Source organism: Cebus imitator, unplaced genomic scaffold, assembly GCF_001604975.1.
Source record: "Cebus imitator isolate Cc_AM_T3 unplaced genomic scaffold, Cebus_imitator-1.0 Scaffold43, whole genome shotgun sequence".
NCBI classification, from domain to species: Eukaryota; Metazoa; Chordata; class Mammalia; order Primates; family Cebidae; genus Cebus; species Cebus imitator.
Window position 1 is genome coordinate 546,202 of NW_016107358.1, and position 20,631 is coordinate 566,832.

General features: G+C 35.5%; 1 protein-coding gene across 2 annotated transcripts in view; it reads left to right on the forward strand.

Moving 5' to 3' along the window:
• Positions 1 to 215: 215 nt before the first annotated feature.
• The window catches only part of OSTN (osteocrin), a 51,634-nt gene continuing 31,218 nt past the window's right edge, over positions 216 to 20,631 (forward strand). The window contains exons 1-2 of one of the 2 annotated variants that reach the window (XM_037737818.1): positions 216 to 402; positions 15,116 to 15,217. In XM_037737818.1, coding sequence (XP_037593746.1) covers positions 15,116 to 15,217 — 102 coding nt within the window. In that variant the 5' untranslated portion in view covers positions 216 to 402. The remainder of the gene's footprint in view (positions 403 to 15,115; positions 15,218 to 20,631) is intronic. The other variant, XM_017526626.2, reaches the window with a different exon arrangement.

A 20,631-nucleotide genomic window follows, 5' to 3' on the forward strand; every position in this document is an offset into this window, starting at 1 on the left:
ATGATTTGTAATAGCCAGAGCTTGACTAAAACCTCAGGAAGAGGTGATGGGTGTGAAGCTGAACACAATCTATACTTAAATTTTCCAGAGCCTATGCTTCCACTGCTACTTAAATGCCATGATCAAAGCAAGAGATAGACTAAATATGGAGGGAAAGGAGGGAGGGAAAAGCAGAAGGAAGGGGGGAGAGGGAGGGAGAGAAAGAGATTGAACAGAGGCTTGGGAAAATGCTCAGTGGAAAATCTGTAGAAATGATGTAACACAAAGCAAAGGCAGGGATTGGAGTAAGGGGTGTATAACTGAGACTATAAAAAGTCAGAGAGAAAACTCACCATAGGGCTGAGTTTTGGAGAAACTGCACACACAGTACTCTAAAGTTTGAATCTCCTGATTTTTCACAAGGTAAGTTGTATGTAAAAATTGACAAATATTTAGTGCTTTTTTTCTTTTAACTATTTTTTTACTTTCACAGACTCTTTAAGTGTTTTGATTATATCTGGATTTTTTTAATTAGAAACATTTTTGGTAATATTTCCCTCTCTAAAATGAGTAGAAAAGCAAAGATATTTTTGCAATGTAAATTTAAGGTGGAACTAATTGCTTATTCAGATATTTATTACGTTGCTTTTTGCATTTCTTTCATTTCAAAACAAAGAGAAGGTGGATGCAAGATAATAATTCTATAGGTATGTTAATAGCATTATTTTGCTTTCCTCAAAAAATGTTTTATATAGAAGAGTGGTCTAAACAAACTTGAAGCTTCAGAAACATCCCTAATGAAATTCTTTGTTCTTAAAACCTAAAGCATCTTGTTTTTCTCCTTTTATATCAAATATACAAACATGATGTTGATAACAGCTGGAATACACTTTGATTATGTCTGTTCTTCAGTATTTGTAGTGCTCTTGCTATTCCATGATTGAATTGAGAGTTAATGTGAAGCATACATTTGAGTTCTGTTTGAGAAGAAATGTAACATTTCATTTCAGGTTTAGTGTGCACTCAATGAATTCAGCTCTAACAATTCAAATGCTGTTTCTTCGAATAACAGACTCTATAGGTTTAGGAATGTGATTATTATTTGTTTATGAGTTTTTCTCCTAAAAATTTAGCATTTTTGAGAATGAATCATGGTGATTTTAATGCCTATATAAGTTATAGAATTGATAGTATTATATCTAATAGTCTACCCAAAAACATCAGGGACATTTTGTGTCTTCTCTTACTTTGATATTACTCTTCAGCACTCTTATAGAACTTTTGTAAAGAGTACTTTCTGTTGATAACAGTTCAAGTGTCCTCCATGTAAGTGAATTTTACTATGGCTTCAATAAAAAATTATTTAGCGTGTTTAAGGTCGACCGTAGCTTTCTCCCCCTTATTTCCCAGGATTTTTAACTAATTCTTATATCATGAATAATGAGCAGTAGAGAAGCAGATATCTTTAGTTGATTAGGCACAGAAACCTCAGGGCTATTATTTTAACTTCTTTTACAAATACTCTCAATGATTTGAATGTTTGATTAATAAAATCAGATTAATTGTACTTGTCTCAAAAAATAAAGAACTCAAAGAAATCCTAATATATTGTTCTAGCTCTATTATAATCTACCTATACAGCTTCACACAAGCCTTAAGCACAAATTAAAGCTTGATAATATTGTATTTTGTCCTAAGCAAATTACAATATTGATAATATTGTAATTTGCTTAGATTCAACAGCTCAGTCAGAGCAATCCAAGATTTGCAGGCAGAAAACTAGACTTCTAATCCTAGTTCTGACTTCAACAGCTTCATGGACAAATCATTCAGCTTCCCCGAAGCTTTATTCTTCCCTCAGTAAAACTGGAGTTTGTGAAGGTACAATGGGTAAGCTACAACAAGGTGCTAATTCTGGGTATCTCTCTTAAATGAACCAACTCTCCAAATGTCTCCAGATTTCTCAGATTAAAGGCATTTTGTAGCTGAGTGCTTTCTCTTCTTTCTTCAAGTAAGTATCATGGTACACCCCTGGAGCAGTGACCCCTTCTTTATTGCCACTTCATTAGCTCAGGCCTTAATACAAACCATATCCTCTCTCTAGCAGCAGTGCCTTTGCCATCACCTTCTTCTCCCTCTTCCTCTCCAGACATTTCTGTATTCTTATCTTCTCTCCTCTCCCTTGAGCATTTTCTCTGATCATCACTCACTTTCTCCATCTATTAGAGAGTATTAAATGTGATCATTTCTAATGATTGCTTCCTCTCTTTCTAAAATTCTATATTCCTATGATCCCTAAGGCTATAAACATGTAAAAATTCCACTTTAAAAGTATTATATAAAATGGTATTAAAAGTTCACTTTAGTTGGCACAATTACAGCCAGAAGAATAATGATGCCTTCAGTACAACTGAACTTTCTTTTGTTTCTTTCCGAGGGTTACATTTTCTATAGTTGGAAGGAATTTTTATAGAAATATTATGACTCAAAATAATAACGCACCAAATGTTAGAGTGATTTCTATTGATAACTCCCTATAGTGAAATTTCCTCCCCATTCAATATTATTTTTCTTAATATATTTTATTTTCTATCACTCTGCCATAATTCTAGATTTTGAAGACTAATTTTGTTTCTTAAAATGAATGATAAAAATATTTTTTCATAAAAACTAAAAAGTAGTAGCAAACTGACACAAGAACAGAAAACCAAACACCTCATGTTCTCACTCATAAGTGGGTGTTGAAAATGAGAACATATGGACACAGGGAGGGGAACATCACACACTGGGGTCTGTTGTGGGGTGGGGAACTAGGGGAGGGATAGCAGGAGGTGGGGAGTTTGGGGAGGGATAACGCTGGGGGGATGGAGGCAGCAAACCACCATGGCATGTGTATACCTGTGTAACAATCCTGCAAGATCTGCACATGTACCCCAGAACTTAAAGTATAATAAAAAAATTAAAAAGTAATTAAAATATTTTGTAAAGTTGCTATATTTCGAAGGCAATCTCAGTATACTGATAACTGTTATTTATTGAGTAACTTTTTTTTTTTTTTTTAATGGAGTCTTGCTCTGTCGCCCAGGATGGAGTGCAATGGTAGGATCTCGGCTCACTGCAACCTCCGCTTCCCAGGTTCAAGCGATTCTCCTGCCTTGGCAGCTGGAATTACAGACGTGCGCCACCACATCGACTAATTTTTTGTATTTTTAGTAGAGACGGGGTTTCAGCATGTCATCAGACTGGTCTCAAACTCCTGACCTCGTGATCCGCCTGCCTCAGCTTCCCAAAGTGCTGGGATTACAGACATGAGCCACCGCGCCTGGCCTTGAGTAACTAATTTAAGCCCGTCACTTTACCCAGATTACTTCTGATCTTCATGCTAACCCTACTAATTAGGTCTTTGCCCTATTTTTTCTGAAGAAGATGTTAAAACAAAAAGGCTAAATGACATGCCTAATCAAGATTCAGATCCATCCAGGTCTATTTCTACTAATTCACTTTATGGTATTAGAAAGTGTACATACAATACTAGGCATTAGGACACCAGATTTCTAAAGTAACTCAGCTTGTTTCAGTTCACAGATTTTTAGAAAATAGAATTATCATGTTTTCTATATAAATCTAACATGACTGTTATAAGGATAACAGGAGATTAATTTCAAGATAATAAAGCACCACTATGCAAATGTTATTTTTTAAAAGGTTATATGGGACAATTCCATTTGAAGGAAGTGGAAGCATTCCAGAAAGGATCAGTTCTTGCAGAAGAAAATCCCTAGGCAGGGCAAGTGGTTGAGGAGTTTCCGCCTGAACCAGGCTGTGAGCAACAGGAAGACAGAGAAAGCATTTTTTTATTTTTATTTTTATATCCCCAGTATCTGGCATGCAGTGTATGGCCAATAAATGCATCCTATTGTTGAGTATTATACAATTTATATGGCTGGGCGCGGTGGTTCACGCCTATAATCCCAGCACTTTGGGAGGCCGAGGCGGGTGGATCACGAGGTCAAGAGATCGAGACCATCCTAGCCAACATGGTGAAACCCCGTCTCTACTAAAAATACAAAAATTAGCTGGGCATGGTGGCGCGTGCCTGTAGTCCCAGCTACTCAGGAGGCTGAGGCAGGAGAATTGCCTGAACCCAGGAGGCGGAAGTTGCGGTGAGCGGAGATCGCACCATTGCACTCCAGCCTGGGTAACAAGAGCGAAACTCCGGCTCAAAAAAAAAAATGTATATGCTTGCCCCTCTGTTTACACGTTAGAAGTACTTTTTCATCTATTATGTTGGCTAACTTAACATAATTATGATGTAAGATTTTGATTAAATATTTTATTTAAGTACAAAGTGGGGTAAAGGGTGAAGGGGGTAGTGATATTCCACATTAACTTCAGATGTAAGTATGCTACATTTAACTTAATTTATCCAATTTTACCCTCTGAAAGCCTTTGAATGCTGAATTTTAAAAAGCCTATATACAGAATGGCCAGCCAGTATATGCAACTCTATTAGCTTTTCCCTATCTACAGTTTCAAAGCTATTTTCCCATTAGTGAGCATTAGAATTAAACAACAAATTTCCGTAGCAGAATTGCCTACAATAATATACTAACGTAATTTTCTATTTTTAAGTAACACAGATTTATATCAAGAAATATGTAGCTATTTGGGGATTTAGGTACAGATTAATGTTCGATAAGGAGAAATCCTACAGTGTAGAGGGATGATTATTGGCGAATAGTGATACATGTAACTTTTATTAGAATGAGAATCTGTCATGTGAAATACTAATGGATGTATCAGGATTCCAGCAGGAGCTTCATCACATATTACTACAGGTGTAGAAATCTAGGGTAATCTCTTATCTTCCCTCTACCTTGGTTTTCATATCAAGAAAGCTGGGATATTAATATCTGCCCTGTATTTCTGTTTATCTTCCACATAAGGCTGCTTCATGCTTTCATTCAACACACACATTTGACTCTACACCAGGCATTCTGTTAGGTGCTTAGATGCAAGGGTGAACATGACATGGTTTCTGCCTTAAATAATGTTATAGCAACTAAACACTTCAGTAAACATCCAGATCTGGGTTTTTAAAAATAATAATGCAATCTTTCTTTAAAGTGGCATTATAGGTTTCTGGCTTCTTAATTTTTTGCAAGTAAGAGACTAGTAGTATTAATCACAGATCCAAATAGAAGAAGAAAACAGACAGAGATACTTAAAAATAAAATTTTAAGATTTTGGAAGGCAAAGTGAGTAAAAAAGTGAAAATGGCACCAAATAGAATAAAATCAGTTAACACATGTACTAGTAATGCATCATTCTTACTAATTTGTTGCCTTCAGGGAAAGTAATTTTAAAATGTAGATTTCTGCCACATTAATAATACTGCATCCATAAAAAATATTTACTTTATAAAAAATTGTTTGGGAGATGGAAAAGGTTTTATACAAATAGGTTATACTTGAAGGAGCATGAAACTGAGAGTCTGAAAATGAAAGTTGTTGTTCTGGCTCTTCTTCTAACTGGCTTTTTGACTTTGGAGCATTTGCTACTGCCAATTGAAGAGCACCAAGAATTGGGAACACATTCCTGGTATTTTGATTTTTTTTTTTTTTTTTTGAGATGGCGTTTTGCTTTTGTTGTGTAAGCTGGAGTGCAATGGCGCTATCTCGGCTCACTGCAACATCCACCTCCAGGTTCAAGCGATTCTCCTGCCTCCCAACTAGCTGGGATTACGGGTGTGTGCCACCACGTCTGGCTAATTTTTTGTGTTTTTAGTAGAAACAGCGTTTCACATGTTAGCCAGGCTGGTCTCGAACTCCCGGTCTCAGGTGATCCACCCACCTCGGCCTCCCAAAGTGCTGGAATTACAGGCATGAGCCACCGTGCCCAGCTGATGTTTAAATTTTTAAATGGGAAATTATAATTTCTCAATCTCAACTTGCTCCTTTTTTCAGGAATCCAAAACATAAATTCCCATTACACAATTTATTTAAAATAGCAAATTTCATAAGGACATTTTAAAATAAATGGCTAAGAACCATGAGTATTTCTCAAATGTATTTTTTATGAGGGTAATATAGATGATGTATGGGTTAGTGACAGAAGCTACAAGCCACAAGCAATTTTTAATTGCTCTTGGATGAAAATCCTCAATGAGTTTTAATCTCTGAGTTTATGATGATCTCAAACTACTTCCCCATTTCTAAGCTTCTAAGTGCCGCAGACACCCTCAGTTGTCTTGTTTGTGAGGCAAAATTCATCAAAGACTGGAATCGCAGTTTCAGTAAAACAGAGACCCCAACGACAGGAGGTCCAAGCCTTTGCTTTCCAGCAGGTAAGTGTCTCAATCATCTGGGTGCTTCTCTCCACAAAGAAACCCAGAAAAGCCTTTCTTAAAACTTTGTTCAAGTATTGTCACTTATTGAAATATTCAGGTTACCTATGTAATGACAAAATATAATTTAAAAATTTATCCTTTTGATTTTTTAAATATAAGTTTTGCAGATTGTCTCTGTGAATGGCTCCAAGTTCCCTAAGTGACTGTTGAGTGTAAATTTTGCGTATGTAGAAAAAACCTGGCTTCAAACATCTGCCTTCAGCTTCATAGCAATCACTTTTCAACAATCGCTTCATAACAATAATTTTTAATCATATTTTAAAACATGTAATTAATATTTTCAAATTATAGTTTAAAAAATGTTTCTGTCTACTATTTTACTTTCCATTGAAGTTTTTACTTATAATATAAAAATAAAAATGATGTAGTTTTTTCATAGATAAATGTATATCCTCATATATTTTTAACAAACAATATTAAATATAAATTTAAAGGCTTACTTCTTTTATTTGAACTCTAAGCCAATTCCATAATTTGTGCTGTTTGTAAATTCATAATTTAAATTGACTAAAATTAATTAACTTACATTTTGTGAAGAAAACCATTTTCATTAGACAGTTTTGACAATTTTAGAGTCTTGTTCAACATCACCAGCCCATTAAGGAGCACGGCTAAAACTCTTATCCCTATCGTTCAAGTCTGAGCCTGAGTCTGTGATTCCCCAGCATCACAGAAGTATTTTTCTGATGTTGTTGAACATCTATATATTGTCTGACAGAATTTTATTTTTGAATATTTATTCTTTCATTGAAAGAAGATTTTGGGAGTCACAACATGTGAAAAAAATATACATATATATAAAACCTCCACCAATATCACACACATATATATGAGATTGAAAATCATTGATTTATGTGATATATGTGTGTGACATATACACACATATATACGTGTGATATATATACATTATATATTATAATCATACATTATAATGTATAATTATATTGTATAAATATATATTATAATCATATATATATATATCACACACATATATACATATATACACACCCATATACATATATGGGTGTGTATATATACATCACACACATATATCACATAGATCAATGATTTTCAATCTGATATATATGTGTGTGATATTGGTGGAGGTTTTAGAGGTCTGAAAATTCTCATTATCAAAAATTCCTATGTTGTCGTCACCAATTTTATATCTACTAAAATTAAGAACATGATTATTGAGAGAATATTCAAATGATTATTTTATCTTGATAGACTATTAATTCCAAATGCAGGAGAGTAGTACTCAAATATTTTAAAATTATTGTTATTTATCTGATTTAAAACATTTCTGATAGCCAAATTAAACATCATACCAGCCTTTCTTTCTCTCAGCTTAAAAAAGAGAATATAACTGCATTCTATGGCATCTAGAATCTCAGTTCTAACAATTTTTGTTTTGAAAGGGTAGAGAAATGAGCATACTGACTTATGCATGATAGGAAAAAAAGAAAAATGAGGAAAAAAAAATCCTAAGTAAGGTTGGGCGTAATGGCTTAGACCCGTAATCCCAGCACTTTGGGAGGCTGATGAGGGCAGCTCACCTGAAGTCAGGAGTTCGAGACCATCCTGGCCAACATGCTCATTTCTACTAAAAATACAAAAATTAGCCCGGTGCAGTGGCAGGCGCCTGTAATTCAGCTACTTGGGAAGCTGAGGCAGGAGAATCGCTTGAACCCGGGAATCAGAGGTTTCAGTGAGCCAATATTGTGACACTGCACTCCAGCCTGGGTGACAAGAGTGAAACTCCATCTCAAAAAAAAGAAAGAAACAGGCCAGCGGGGTGTCTCACGCCTGTAATCCCAGCCCTTTGGGAGGTTTGGGAGGCCAAAGTGGGAGGATCAAGAGGTCAAGAGTTCAAGACCAGCTTAGCCAGCATGATGAAACACCGTCTCCACTAAAAACACAAATAATTAGCCAGACATGGCGGCTCGCACCTGTAATCCCTGCTACTCGGGAGGCTGGGACAGGAGAATTGCTTGAACCGCGAGGCGGAGGTTGCAGTGAGCCGAGATTGCGCCACTGCACACCAGCCTGGGTGACTAAGACTCAGTTGCAAAAAAAAAAAAAAAAATCCTAAGTAAGCAAGTAAAACTCTTGTCGTATGTCATCAATTCTGCCTCATATTTAACATCTCTGAAATTGAAATTAGTCTTACTTTTGATAAGCATATCAATTTAATTGGTAGCATTGTTTTTTTTCTTAACATGGTCTTAAAAATGGAATGTCTTACCATACGTGACATCCAAATATCAAAGATTTGGAGATTCTTTCTTTTCAGCTAGAAATATTTAATTTAAAAATACTGAAAGGAAAGAGGCAAATATTTACATCACAGCCTGAATGCAATTTTTTTGCATAAACTTTGGCTAATTTGAGGAACTCATCAAGTCAGTTTTCCTAGCTAAATCTGTACCAACTATTATCATTACCTACATGTTAAGTGTCTGCAATTTTACCAGAAAATAGCCAACTTCGCCAGTGAACTTTAAAAGCCAGAAGCAACATTAGAGGTCAGTTAGACCAACTCCAAGACCAACTCCATTTTACCTGATATGGAGAGGAACGTGTTTGCCCAACATCACATCATTAAATAGCAGCAGAGCAATGAAGAGCCTGAGTCTCACAACTCACGCGTCAGGTCTTTTTTCCATTGCAGCAAGCTATGCAGGCTTTGTGTTAAGCATTGTTTGTTTTAGGCATTTTTCTAAAATAAAAAATTATTGTCACTCTGTCATTTATTATTCCATATTGACTGTAACTTAATAGAGTGGGATAAATGGTAGCCTGAAGAAGGTACTATGTTTTACAGGTTTACTTATGGGCCAAGCTGACTCACAACTTGCCTATTATTTCAAAGATGGAAGATTTTAGGCAGTGTTGTCGGCAGGCACACATGGTCATTTCATGTTGTCAGAACTAAGGCCCTTTTATAAAATATCCTGAGTTAAATCTCTTAAACGTGCTCTGTCACAGTGAGAAAAGAAAGTAAAGAAAATGTAGCCATTAAATTAGTTTGTAAGTCCTTTATCTTTAATTAAGTCCTTTATTTTAAATTTTTGCTAAATGAGAGTGGAGTCTGAGTATTTACAATCAAGATATTAGGGTAAATAATTAAAAAGTCCTAGACAATATCAATATTTACCCACAAACCTAGTACCTTTGTGAATTTCTAATTATTGGATCAACTATCAATAAGTCAGATGTTAATCATAAAGTCACAGGTTGAAGAAAAATGTCCTTAACACCTGACTTTTTTTTTCAACACAATTTTCTTCAAATGCAGATAGTTTTAAAGTCTTATTGATTAAAATGTGCACTAGATTAGATGCTGGCTCACAGTGCTTCTCTTTTTCAGCTTAACTATCTCTAACTCTTACATTTCTCATAGCAGTTTGCTCTTTCTTTTGTAGATCAATGATTTTTCAATCTCTTTTTTTCTACCCCAGCCCACTTGGGAGATACTTTACACAATAACAATGGCTTATTGCAACGCTTATTCCTACCAATAAAAACATCTTCATTTTAACAGGCTTCTCATTAAACTCTAGTTTAAATATAATTAAACCAATTTTTCTTTATTGCTGGAATTTCAGAGCCTTTACTGTTAATTGGAACTCTAACACCTCTTTAAAAATGTACAATATATCCTAAACAAAAGCAACAAAATGTTATAACTCCTAACAAAACTTTATACCTAACCACCTTACTCCATCACTCTAGCCAGTTTGAAAGATCCTTTCAGAATATAATCAATTCTTACATGTGGAAAGTCTTTAAAATAAAGCTTAAGATGTTATACATTTGTTTATTCAGCAGAATTATTTAAAAAGTCAAAATATATAATAGTCCAATGACTAAAATATGAAGGAAGTACACAGATAATTTTCTAAAAGGCAGATTCCATGGCTGCTGTTTCTTTCGAAACTCCTCACTATCCAAAGAAATATTATTTAAAAATTGCTTTTAAAAAGTCAATGTGTACCCAAATAATAAATGTCCAAGAAAAACAGCTATATGCTATTTGTTGTACAGTTTTTCAACTAAAAGGTGCGAGGGAGATTCCATGATTACCACTAGTAATTTGAGCCACTAAAGATTTATACTGGCAAAAATATAGATGTCACACTAGTATGATTTAAGAGTCAAAGTATTAATATTTGTCTAATTAAACCCTAACCAAATTTCATATGGTCTCTATTGGGGAAAGCATTTCCTAATGTGATTTCTCTGTTGCTATGTATCTTCCAGTTCATTTTTGTTCAGCCCCCACCCTGTCACAGAACTTACCAATCTTTTGTTAGTTACCAACATTAAATAAAATTTTTTAATCTACTAAAAAAAATTGATGTGCTAAAAAAATACAAACACCTTTACTTTGGTTTATTTATGCAGACAATGAACATCTTTCATTGAACTTTCTGTGATCTGGAGTATACATGGTGCCCAGGAGATTTTAAATCGTGGGCTATATTTATCCACTATTAACAAAATAGGAAAATGGGGCTGAGCCTAGGCTTTTCCTTTCCTCCCTATAATTTCCTCTGTTTCTAATTTTGTAGCAATCAAGTTTCAACTAGTTAATCAAATGTCTTTTGTGTGGCAGGTGCCAGGGTGTTTGTTTTCATTAGTGTACCAAATGCCATATTTAGGAACTTGGCCTTTTGGTTAACTGGCTACAAGCATGGCTTTAAACCATTAAATGTGTGTATTTAAACTCAGCATTTATTTTTACATCTCCTTATCCAAATAATCAGGATGTGGTTATCTGTAAGATGATCCATCATGATTTTTCCTATATACACCCAAGCACAAAAATATATACCTCAGACATAATCATCAATACTATAAACACTCATCATTCTGTGCCATTTATAAGATTACAGAGACAAGGCAAAACCTGGTTAGGAAAATGTACATAAAAATAGTTAAAGGAAATCCACATAGAAAGACATATAAAATTGGGCAATTTTCACTTTTGAAACCTATTTTTATGATAAAAAGGAAGAAAGGAAACATAAACAATTGGAGTTTGTCTTTGATTAAATGGGACAACAATTTCTTTTAAAAAGATATATAGGCCAGCGCAGTGGCTCACGCCTGTAATCCCAGCACTTTGGGAGGCCAAGGCAAGTGGATCACCTGAGGTCAAGAGTTCGAGACCAGCCTGGCCAACATAGTGAAATACCATTTCTACTAAAAATACAAAAAATTAGCTGTGCATGACAGCAGGCAACTGTAATCCCAGCTACTCGGAAAGAGGCAGGAGAATCGCTTGGACTTGGGAGGCGGACGTTGTAATAAACCAAGATTGTGCCATTGCACTCCAGCCTGGGCAATAGAGTGAAACTCCATCTCAAAAAAATAAAAATAAATAAAAGATATATTGGAAATATGAAATAATTTTTAAAATACAGTTATGTTCTTAGTTATCCTCCTTTATATAAAGTTAAAGAGACATCAGGAAAATCAGGAGAAAACACAATTAAGTGGCTGGTTTCTAAAGTGATGGCTAATACAGGATTTGGTTGGTATTTTCATCAGATAACTATTGCATTCTTACTGGTTATTTTCTCAATTTGGAGACACAGTCATGATTTACTGGTCTTTTGTTTTTTGTTTTTTATATCCTTACTGAAAATCTCAGTCCAAATATCAAGTTAGGAAAAAGAGAACGCAGAGAGAATTTACTGCTCCCTTTCAGAAAAGAAAAGAACTAGCATTATGTGACAAGACTCTGAAATAAACTCATTGGTGTCATAGTGAACAACTATTTTAAACATTACATAAAAGTCCAAATTATATTTGATAAATAAATGTTATGGACAGTGACAAAATTGCTAAAATATTTTATCTCAATTTTAAGTCTTAACTGACATAGTTCATTCAGATGCCATTCTATTTAGATAAAACATTTGTTCACATACCAGCATGTAACATTTATTAGTAAAATCTAACTGTTTCACAGTTACAAGTTGTTTTTTGTTGTTGTTTTTAGGAATGTGAGCCAAAGTTTTTTTATTTTTTTTTTCGTTTCTTGCATTTGAAATACTCTCTGATAATGTCCTAGGCTTAAAATTCTTTTCCATAGTCCTTAACTGCTACACAACTGCAATCAATCACTTGTCAGGGTCTTCCCTCTCTTGTTAGTTTTACAGGGGCTACCTGTGTGAGTCTAGTCTCACGCTGCTATAAAGACACAGCTGAGAATGGGTGATTTATAAAGAAAAAAGGTTTAATTGGCTCACCGTTATGTAGGCTGTACAGGAAGCATGGCTGGGGAGGCTTCATGAAACTTACGATGTTGGTGGAAGGCAAAGGAGAAGCAGGCGCCTCTTCACATGACCAGAGCAGGAGGAAAAAGAGAGGAGAGGTGCTATACACTTTTAAATAACCAGATATCGCGATACCTATCAGGAGAGAACAGCACCAAAGGGAAACCTGCCCCCATTATCCAGTTGCCTCTCTCCAGACCCCACCTCCAACACTAGAGGCAACTCACGGCAGTGGGTTACCAGTGGCACTCACCCAAGCCTCTACCTCTGTGGGAACTCAGTGAGCTCAAGGAAAGAGCCGCAGTAACAATTCTTCAAGAAAATGTCAGAAAAAAATCTTGGGTCATGCCGGAACAAATGTAGTTATTAAGGAAATATTTAATGATCTCTCATATTCTTTCACATACAGGTTATAAATAGTAAATGAGATAGAAAGGGGATTCATGAATCAATTCAATCCTCTTAAAGCTCATTTGAGATGGGAATTGCTTCTCATTTCACAAACAAGTAAAATGAACCTTGAGTAGGGTAAATGATGACATATTCAAGGTTACACAGATATTAAAGCAAAAACATGACTCAAATTCAATCTTTCAGATTCCATTCTAGCATCCATTTTCTCTTTACCTCCAGCAGGTTTTCCAAATGATTTTTTTAAGCAAACAGAGTTTCCTGAGACTTTTCATTCATAAAGGATGAACTTGGAAGGCTTTCCCACTGCCATGTACCAAGTGGCAAAGCTTGGAATCATGCCTATTTTGTTCTACCTCGTGCTGCATGATCTTTCCTCAGTAGAGCAATGCCCCATTTTACCTACAGTTTCGTAACTCACAGTAGTCAAACTGGCAGCAGGTTCAGCCTGATGTAGACTATAGATGAGCTTTAGCTGGCTGGATAGTGACTTTTTAATCTAAAAAGTCAGACACATATAAATAACACATCTTTGTGCTCATTACCCAGAATTAACAAGGGTAACATTTTTACATATTTGCTTTAAAATATATATAGGTTTAAAACCCAGTCCCTTATATTTTTCTCTATAATTTTACTCATTTTTTCTTCTCTGCAGAGGTAATCATAATCATGAATCAGGTTCCAAAATGTATGATATTGCTTTGGGCATTTACATTTTCAGTAAATTGTATGAAAGTCATGTACTGTTCTACACTTCCCGTTTCTCCCCAAAACTGTTTTTTGAAATCCATGCATATAAATCCAAACATATATTTAAGTTATTTGTTTTCACAGTAAATATGTATTTAAGTCATTTACTTTAAGTCAGTAGTTTGACTACATCTCAGTTAATAAATCTATTTTCCCTTGAGTGGGGCACTTGGGTTGATTCCAGTTTTTGACTACTATAAGCAATGAGGCTATGAACTTCCAGATACATGTCCTCATATAAACATCGACAGTTTCTCTAAGGAATATATATACCTAGAAGTGAAATAAATGCATCCTAAATAGGAGATAAGCATTTTCAACCTTTGTGTAAATTGCCCAATTTTCTCCAAATGATTGGATTCATTTTCAACTCCACCAGAATTTTTTGTGTTTTTGTTTCCTGAAACCATTCTAACATTGCAAGGTTCGACCAAATTTTTGCCAAACTAAGTGTATAAAATGGTATTTCACTTCTCTTTGTATTAGCATTGAAGAAATTGTACATGTTATGGAAAATTTTGTCCATTCATTTTCTATGAAATTAATGTTTATAACTTTGGCCCATTTTTATTTAATTGTGTGTCAATCTTTAAAGTTGTATTTAAAGGATTTATTTACATTTTCTAAATGATAATCTTTTATTTATGTATATATCAAAAATACCTTCCATTAAGTAATTTGTCTTTTGATATTGTATCTTATATGTAATTTTTCAATTTTGATATAGTACTATCTGATAGATTGAATAACAATTTCGAATCTTGCTTATGAAATCCTGACATAACACAAGGACATAAAAAAATTCTCCTACTGATGGTGGGTGTTTTGAATTTTGGATTTAAATAGTTTTAGACACCACAGTCTCTCTGGTTCACCACAAACCAATAAGAACTTATTCTCTAATGCCTTGCCACTGTTACAAATTTCTCCTCAGGTACATATATAGAATTGTAATCTCTAGATTTGACAGACAAAAAATAAAGTTATGTTAACTGTATTTCACAGATTATGGGTTAGTTTGAATTAAATTATTATTATAGCCGTACAGCCCTAATCTAAGTTGCCATGGAAAAGAAACCTTGATAGAATTCATTCTGGGAGATGAACAGCTTCTATTAAGTATTAGTTACGTTTCGTAGAGATGCACTCCAATATACTGAAACTGAATAATTTGGTTTACCATTTACCTCTAAGAGTCCTTTTAGGAGCTTTTGTTTTTCATCTTTACATTTCAAATGAATTCAGTGCTAACGATGACATATGCCACCCTCAGATGCTGGACTGGAGATTGGCTAGTGCACGTTTCATCCTGGCTGTGACTCTGATACTGTGGAGCTCAGGACAAGTCCTCTCAATAGATGTAACAACAACAGAGGTAATGGAAACTAGCTTACAAAAATATAAATATATATGTAGATATATATATGTTTGACATGTTTTATAAATGACATGTTTATATATAAAAGCATATGTGTTAAAATATATTTTATATACATAAATATAATTTTTATATATTTATATATTATGTATTATGTTTTTATATAGAACATATATTTTATAAATGTAATATATATACTTGCATATTACATATATATTCTTTCATTAACATATCATTTCTACTAGAGTAAGAAGCAGGTGCAGCTACTAATAAGAAAATGTACACAAAATAAAATAGAGAAATAACACGAAATCAAGAAAATCAGTATTTTTTATTGTCTTATTTTTGTTGCCAACATGACATTCAAGGTTGTGAACTTTAAGTGAAAAGCGCAGTAATCATGAACTTCTCCCCACAGAGGAGTCAGAGCAAGCCAGTTATCTCAATGTGGAAAGAAATTTAAGAACAAAGATTTGTATTTCTTGAACAGAAAAGCTTAAGAGAAGATCCATTATTATAGCCACATTTAATTAAATCAGCTATGCCAGAATTAGAAATGCTTTTATGTGAAATTTGAAGTGGTTTGCATGAGACAATTTGAGTAGTTTTCTTCAAATTTTTAATTACAGTACAAATGTTTTCTTGGTGCTGTGACTAAAGTACAAAGTAAAGGAAATATGAGGACATCACAAGGAGGAAAATTAGTTTATTTGTTCTTTTTTGTTAAATCTTTTTTTTAGTTTATTTGATCTTATTAGAAACATATTTTTTGTGTTTCTTAAATAGCATAAAGTCGAGAGTCTGAAATGCATTAAAGGACAAGTTTTATAAAAGTTTTATGATTTTTTTCTGAAGATTAAGGATTTTGCTTTAAAAATGATTTTTTGTGTGTGTTAGTTCAAAAAATGAAAGGATATTTTTGGAGGATGGTTTGAAAGATAAAAAATCTTTGCCTTTTGAAGGTTTATCTCCTTTAAGGTTTCTTTCTAGTCATTTCTGCATCCTTCCTATCTCCAGTTTCTATTTTGTCAGATTTATATAAGGAAGTGACAGAAGCTAAGATCTGTGGAATAGTTTGAAACCATACTGTGGGCTTTGTACTACAAGTAATAAAGGACTCCAAGAGATTTTTAATTTTCTTTTTATAAGACAAAAGTTGTATTGGGGAAAACTAACTTTATGACAGTATTATGGATGAAACAGAGAAGGGGGAGATAGGAGGTATCGAAGCAAATTATAAGGCAGTATGCTAAGCAGTAAAGAGTACTTGATTTAAAGTCACCACTTGGATCACCTGAGTCAGGAGTTGGAGAAGAGCCTGACCAACATGGTGAACCCAATCTCTACCAAAAACCACAAAAAAAATTTAGCCAGCTGGTGTGCATCTGTAATCCTAGCTACTTGGACGCTGAGGCAGAAGAATCACTTGAACCTGGGAGGCAGAGGTTGCAGTGAGCCAAGATTGCACCACTGCATTCCAGCCTGGGCAACAAGAGCAAAACTCCATCTCGGGGAAAAAAAAAAAAAAAAAGAACACCCCTGATGGGAATCAAAAACAGCAACAAAAAGATTTTCCTGCAAGAACTGACCAGATTGACCAGACTTAGTACATATATGAATGGATAAGGAAACAGGAGGCTTAACAGCTTTCAGTTTGTACATCATGCTATAAGTGTTTTAAAAGAAACTTGCTTGAATCAATGATGAAAGGGCTTGATAATGCTACTCTTTTGTTTTACTGGAGGAAATGAAGAGAACAGAAAACATTTATTAGTCCATTTTCATACTGTTATAAAGAACTGCTTGGCCAGGTGCAGTGGCTCATACCTGTAATCTCAGCACTTTGGGAGGCGAAGATGGGCAGATCCCTTGAGGTCAGGAGTTCAAGACAAGCCTGTCCAACGTGGTGAAACCCCATCACTACTAAAAATGCAGAAATTAGCTGGGCATGGTGATGGGCACCTGTAATCCCAGCTACTCAGGAGGCTGAAGCAGAAGAATCACTTGAACCTGGGAGGCAGAGGTTTCAGTGAGCTGAGATCATGCCATTGCATCCAGCCTATGGAAGAGAGTGAGGCTCCATCTCAAAACACATCAACAAACAAACAAACAAAAACTGCCCAAGTTTGAGTAATTTATAAAGGAAAGAGGTTTAATTGACTTACAGTTCTGCATGACTGCTGAGGCATCAGGAAACTTACAATCATGGCAGAAGGCTAAGGTGAAGCAAGGTATCTTCTTCACAAGGTGGCAAGAAGAAGGCTGAACTTAGGAGGCAGTACCACAGTGGGGATTCTGTGTATGGGCTCTGACCCCACATTTACCTTCCACGCTACCCTAGCAGAGGTTCTCCATGAGGGCTCCACCCCTGCAGCAAATTTCTGCCTAGACTTCCAGGCATTTCCATACAACTTCTGAAATCAAGGCAGAGGTTTTCTAGCCTCAATTCTTTACTTCAGTGCACTGGCAGGCCAAAAATGTGTAAACCAGTGCAAACCACCAAGGCTTGGGGCTTGAACCCTCTGAAAGAATGGCCTGCCTGTATGTTGGCCCCTTTTATCCACAGCTGGGATGCAAAGCATCAAGTCCCATGATTGCACAAAGCAGCAAGGCCCAGGGCCTTGCCCACAAAACCATTTTTCTCTTTTAGGCCTCTGGGCCTGTGGTGGGAGGGGCTGCCATGAAGATATCTGATATGCCATGGAGACATTTTCCCCATTGTCTTGGTGATTAGCATTTGGCTCCTACTTACTCAAGCAAATGTCTGCTGCTGTATTAAATTTCTCCCCAGAAAATGGATGTTTCATTTCTATTTCATCATCAGGCTGCAATTTTTCCAGATTTTTTGCTCTGCTTGCCTTTTAAACATAACTTCTAATTGCAAACCATCTCTTTGTGATTGCATAAAACTGAATGCTTTTAAGAGAACCCAGGTGACATTTTGAATGCTTTGCTACTTAAAAATTTCTTCCACCAGATACCATAAATCATGTCTCTCAAGTTTGAAGTTCCACAGATCTCTAAGGCAGGGGCAAAATGCTACCAGTTTCTTTGCTAACATATAGCAAGAGTCACTTTTGCTTGAGTTCCCAACAAGTTCCTCTTCTCCATCTGAGACCACCTCAGCCTAGACTTCATTGTCCATAAAACCATCAGCATTTTGGTAAAAACTATTCAACGTACCTCTAGGAAGTTTCAAGCTTTCCCACATCTTCTTGCCTTCTTCTGAGCCCTCCAAACTGTTCCAACCTCTGCCTGTTACCCATTTCCAAAGTCGCTTCCAAATTTTTGGGGTATCGTTACAGCAGCACCTCACTCTCTTTGGTACCAATTTACTGTATTAGTCCATTTTCACACTGCTGTAAAAAAAACTGCTCTAGAGTGTGTTGTTTCTAAAAGAAAGTCGTTTAACTGACTTACGGTTCCACATGGCTGGATGGTCTCAGGAAACTTACCATCATGGTGGAAGGTAAAGGGAAATTAAGGCACCTTCTTCACAAAGCAGCAGGAAGAATGAATACAGGAGGAACTACCAAGCAGTTATAAAACCATCAGCTCTCACAGGAACTCACTCACCATCACAAGCACAACATGAGAGAATCTGCCCCCATAATTCAATTACCTCCACCTTATCTCTCCTTTGACATTTGAAGATTACAACTCGACGATATTTTGGGTGGGAACACAGCCAACCATATCAAAAGATAATAGAAGGAATCATCTAAGAAGAAAAACAGGGAGTGAAGAAAAATCAAAACCAAGACCAAGAATCTCGTGCATGGAAGAATGACTAAAAGTAGGAAGGGAAGAGATTCCCCAGAGCTAAAAATGTTTCCCTCATGGGAATATTCTCAAGATCTTAGGGAAAAAAAGCACTATTTGTGGGACTATGGAATGACTCAAGATTATTAATAGTATTTAAGAAGTGCTGTCATTGGGCCTCAGAAAGGAAAAGACAGACTTCACAAACTGGACGGCTAGAGATTTATGACTTGGATGAAGTACAAAGTGGCAATATGTGTAACAAACAAACAAGAAATTTTACACGGGACACAAAGATATTGGGATATCTCAGACACATTGCAGATACTCACTAATATTTGTTAATAAATCACAGGGATGGAGATGGTGAGATGCTTAGACACAGAGACTAATTTTTATTTTTGTATCCCTCATGTCCAATGCAAAACCTAGCTGGATTAGTAATGGCTTGAGTTAGTAAATAATGAATGAATGGTAAAAAGAAAATAGCATGAGGTTTGGTTTGTAATTCATTTAATAAATATTTATCAGAAATTTTTTGAGTACTAACTATGAGCATGAGACTAGGCATTTAATAAAGCAAATGGAAGACAAATTAGACAAAGTCATTGATTAAGATTCAACCTAATAAGAAATACAAATACATTGTAACCAACCTGATATAAGGGAAAAAATAACAAGTGCAATGGCGAAAGAGGTCTATAGATAAAGCATTATGAGAATATAAGGAAGGATGAAGTTGCTGGAAAAGAATCTGAAAAAATGATCTGTAAATATGCTAAATTTTAAAGGCATTCCAGGAGATTTTCTTTTCTTTTCTTGTTGTGTTTTTTTTTTTCCTTTGGTTACACACCCCTCTTCTATGTGTTTCAGTCCCCAAAATCTAGCACTCTCTATGGAAAATAACTTTGTAAGAAATCATAAGGCTGGACACGGTGGCTCATGCCTGCAATCCCAGCACTTTGGGAGGCCAAGGCGGGTAGATCACCTGAGGTCAGGAGTTCAAGACCAGCCTGGCCAACATGAGGAAACCCCATCTCTACTGAAAATACAAAAAATTAGCCAGGCATGGTGATGGGCACCTTTAATTCCAGCTACTTGGGAGGCTGAAGCAGGAGAATCACTTGAACATGGGAGGCAGAGGTTGCAGTGAGCCGAGATCATGTCATTGCACTCCAGTGTGGGCAACAAGAGCAAAACTCCATCTTAAAAAAAAAAAAAAAAAAAAGAAAGAAAGAAATTATAAAATGAGTAAACTGCTCAGTAAGACAAATATTCCTTATAGCCTTCTAAACTGAGAGCAGCAGGCAACAGTAAGATAAATGTCAGTAGCATGTTCCTGACAGGTTGTACAGCAGCTCTGGTTCAAGGATTTCTCCCCCTACATGATTCCTAAGACTGTTTGCTAGTTGATTCTTTGTTTTGGCAATTTGATGATTTTGATGAATTTGCTGTGATCCAGGGGTGTTCAAGTACTTCTCTGAGCATTGGCCTCTGGCTGGGATTATGCTTCAACAGTCTTGAAGTCTTGAAATCACGTCATTGCACTCCAGCCTGGGCAACAAGAGCAAAACTCCATCTCAAGAAAGAAAGAAAAGAAAGGAAAGAAAGAAAGAAAGAAAGAAAGAAAGAAAGAAAGAAAGAAAGAA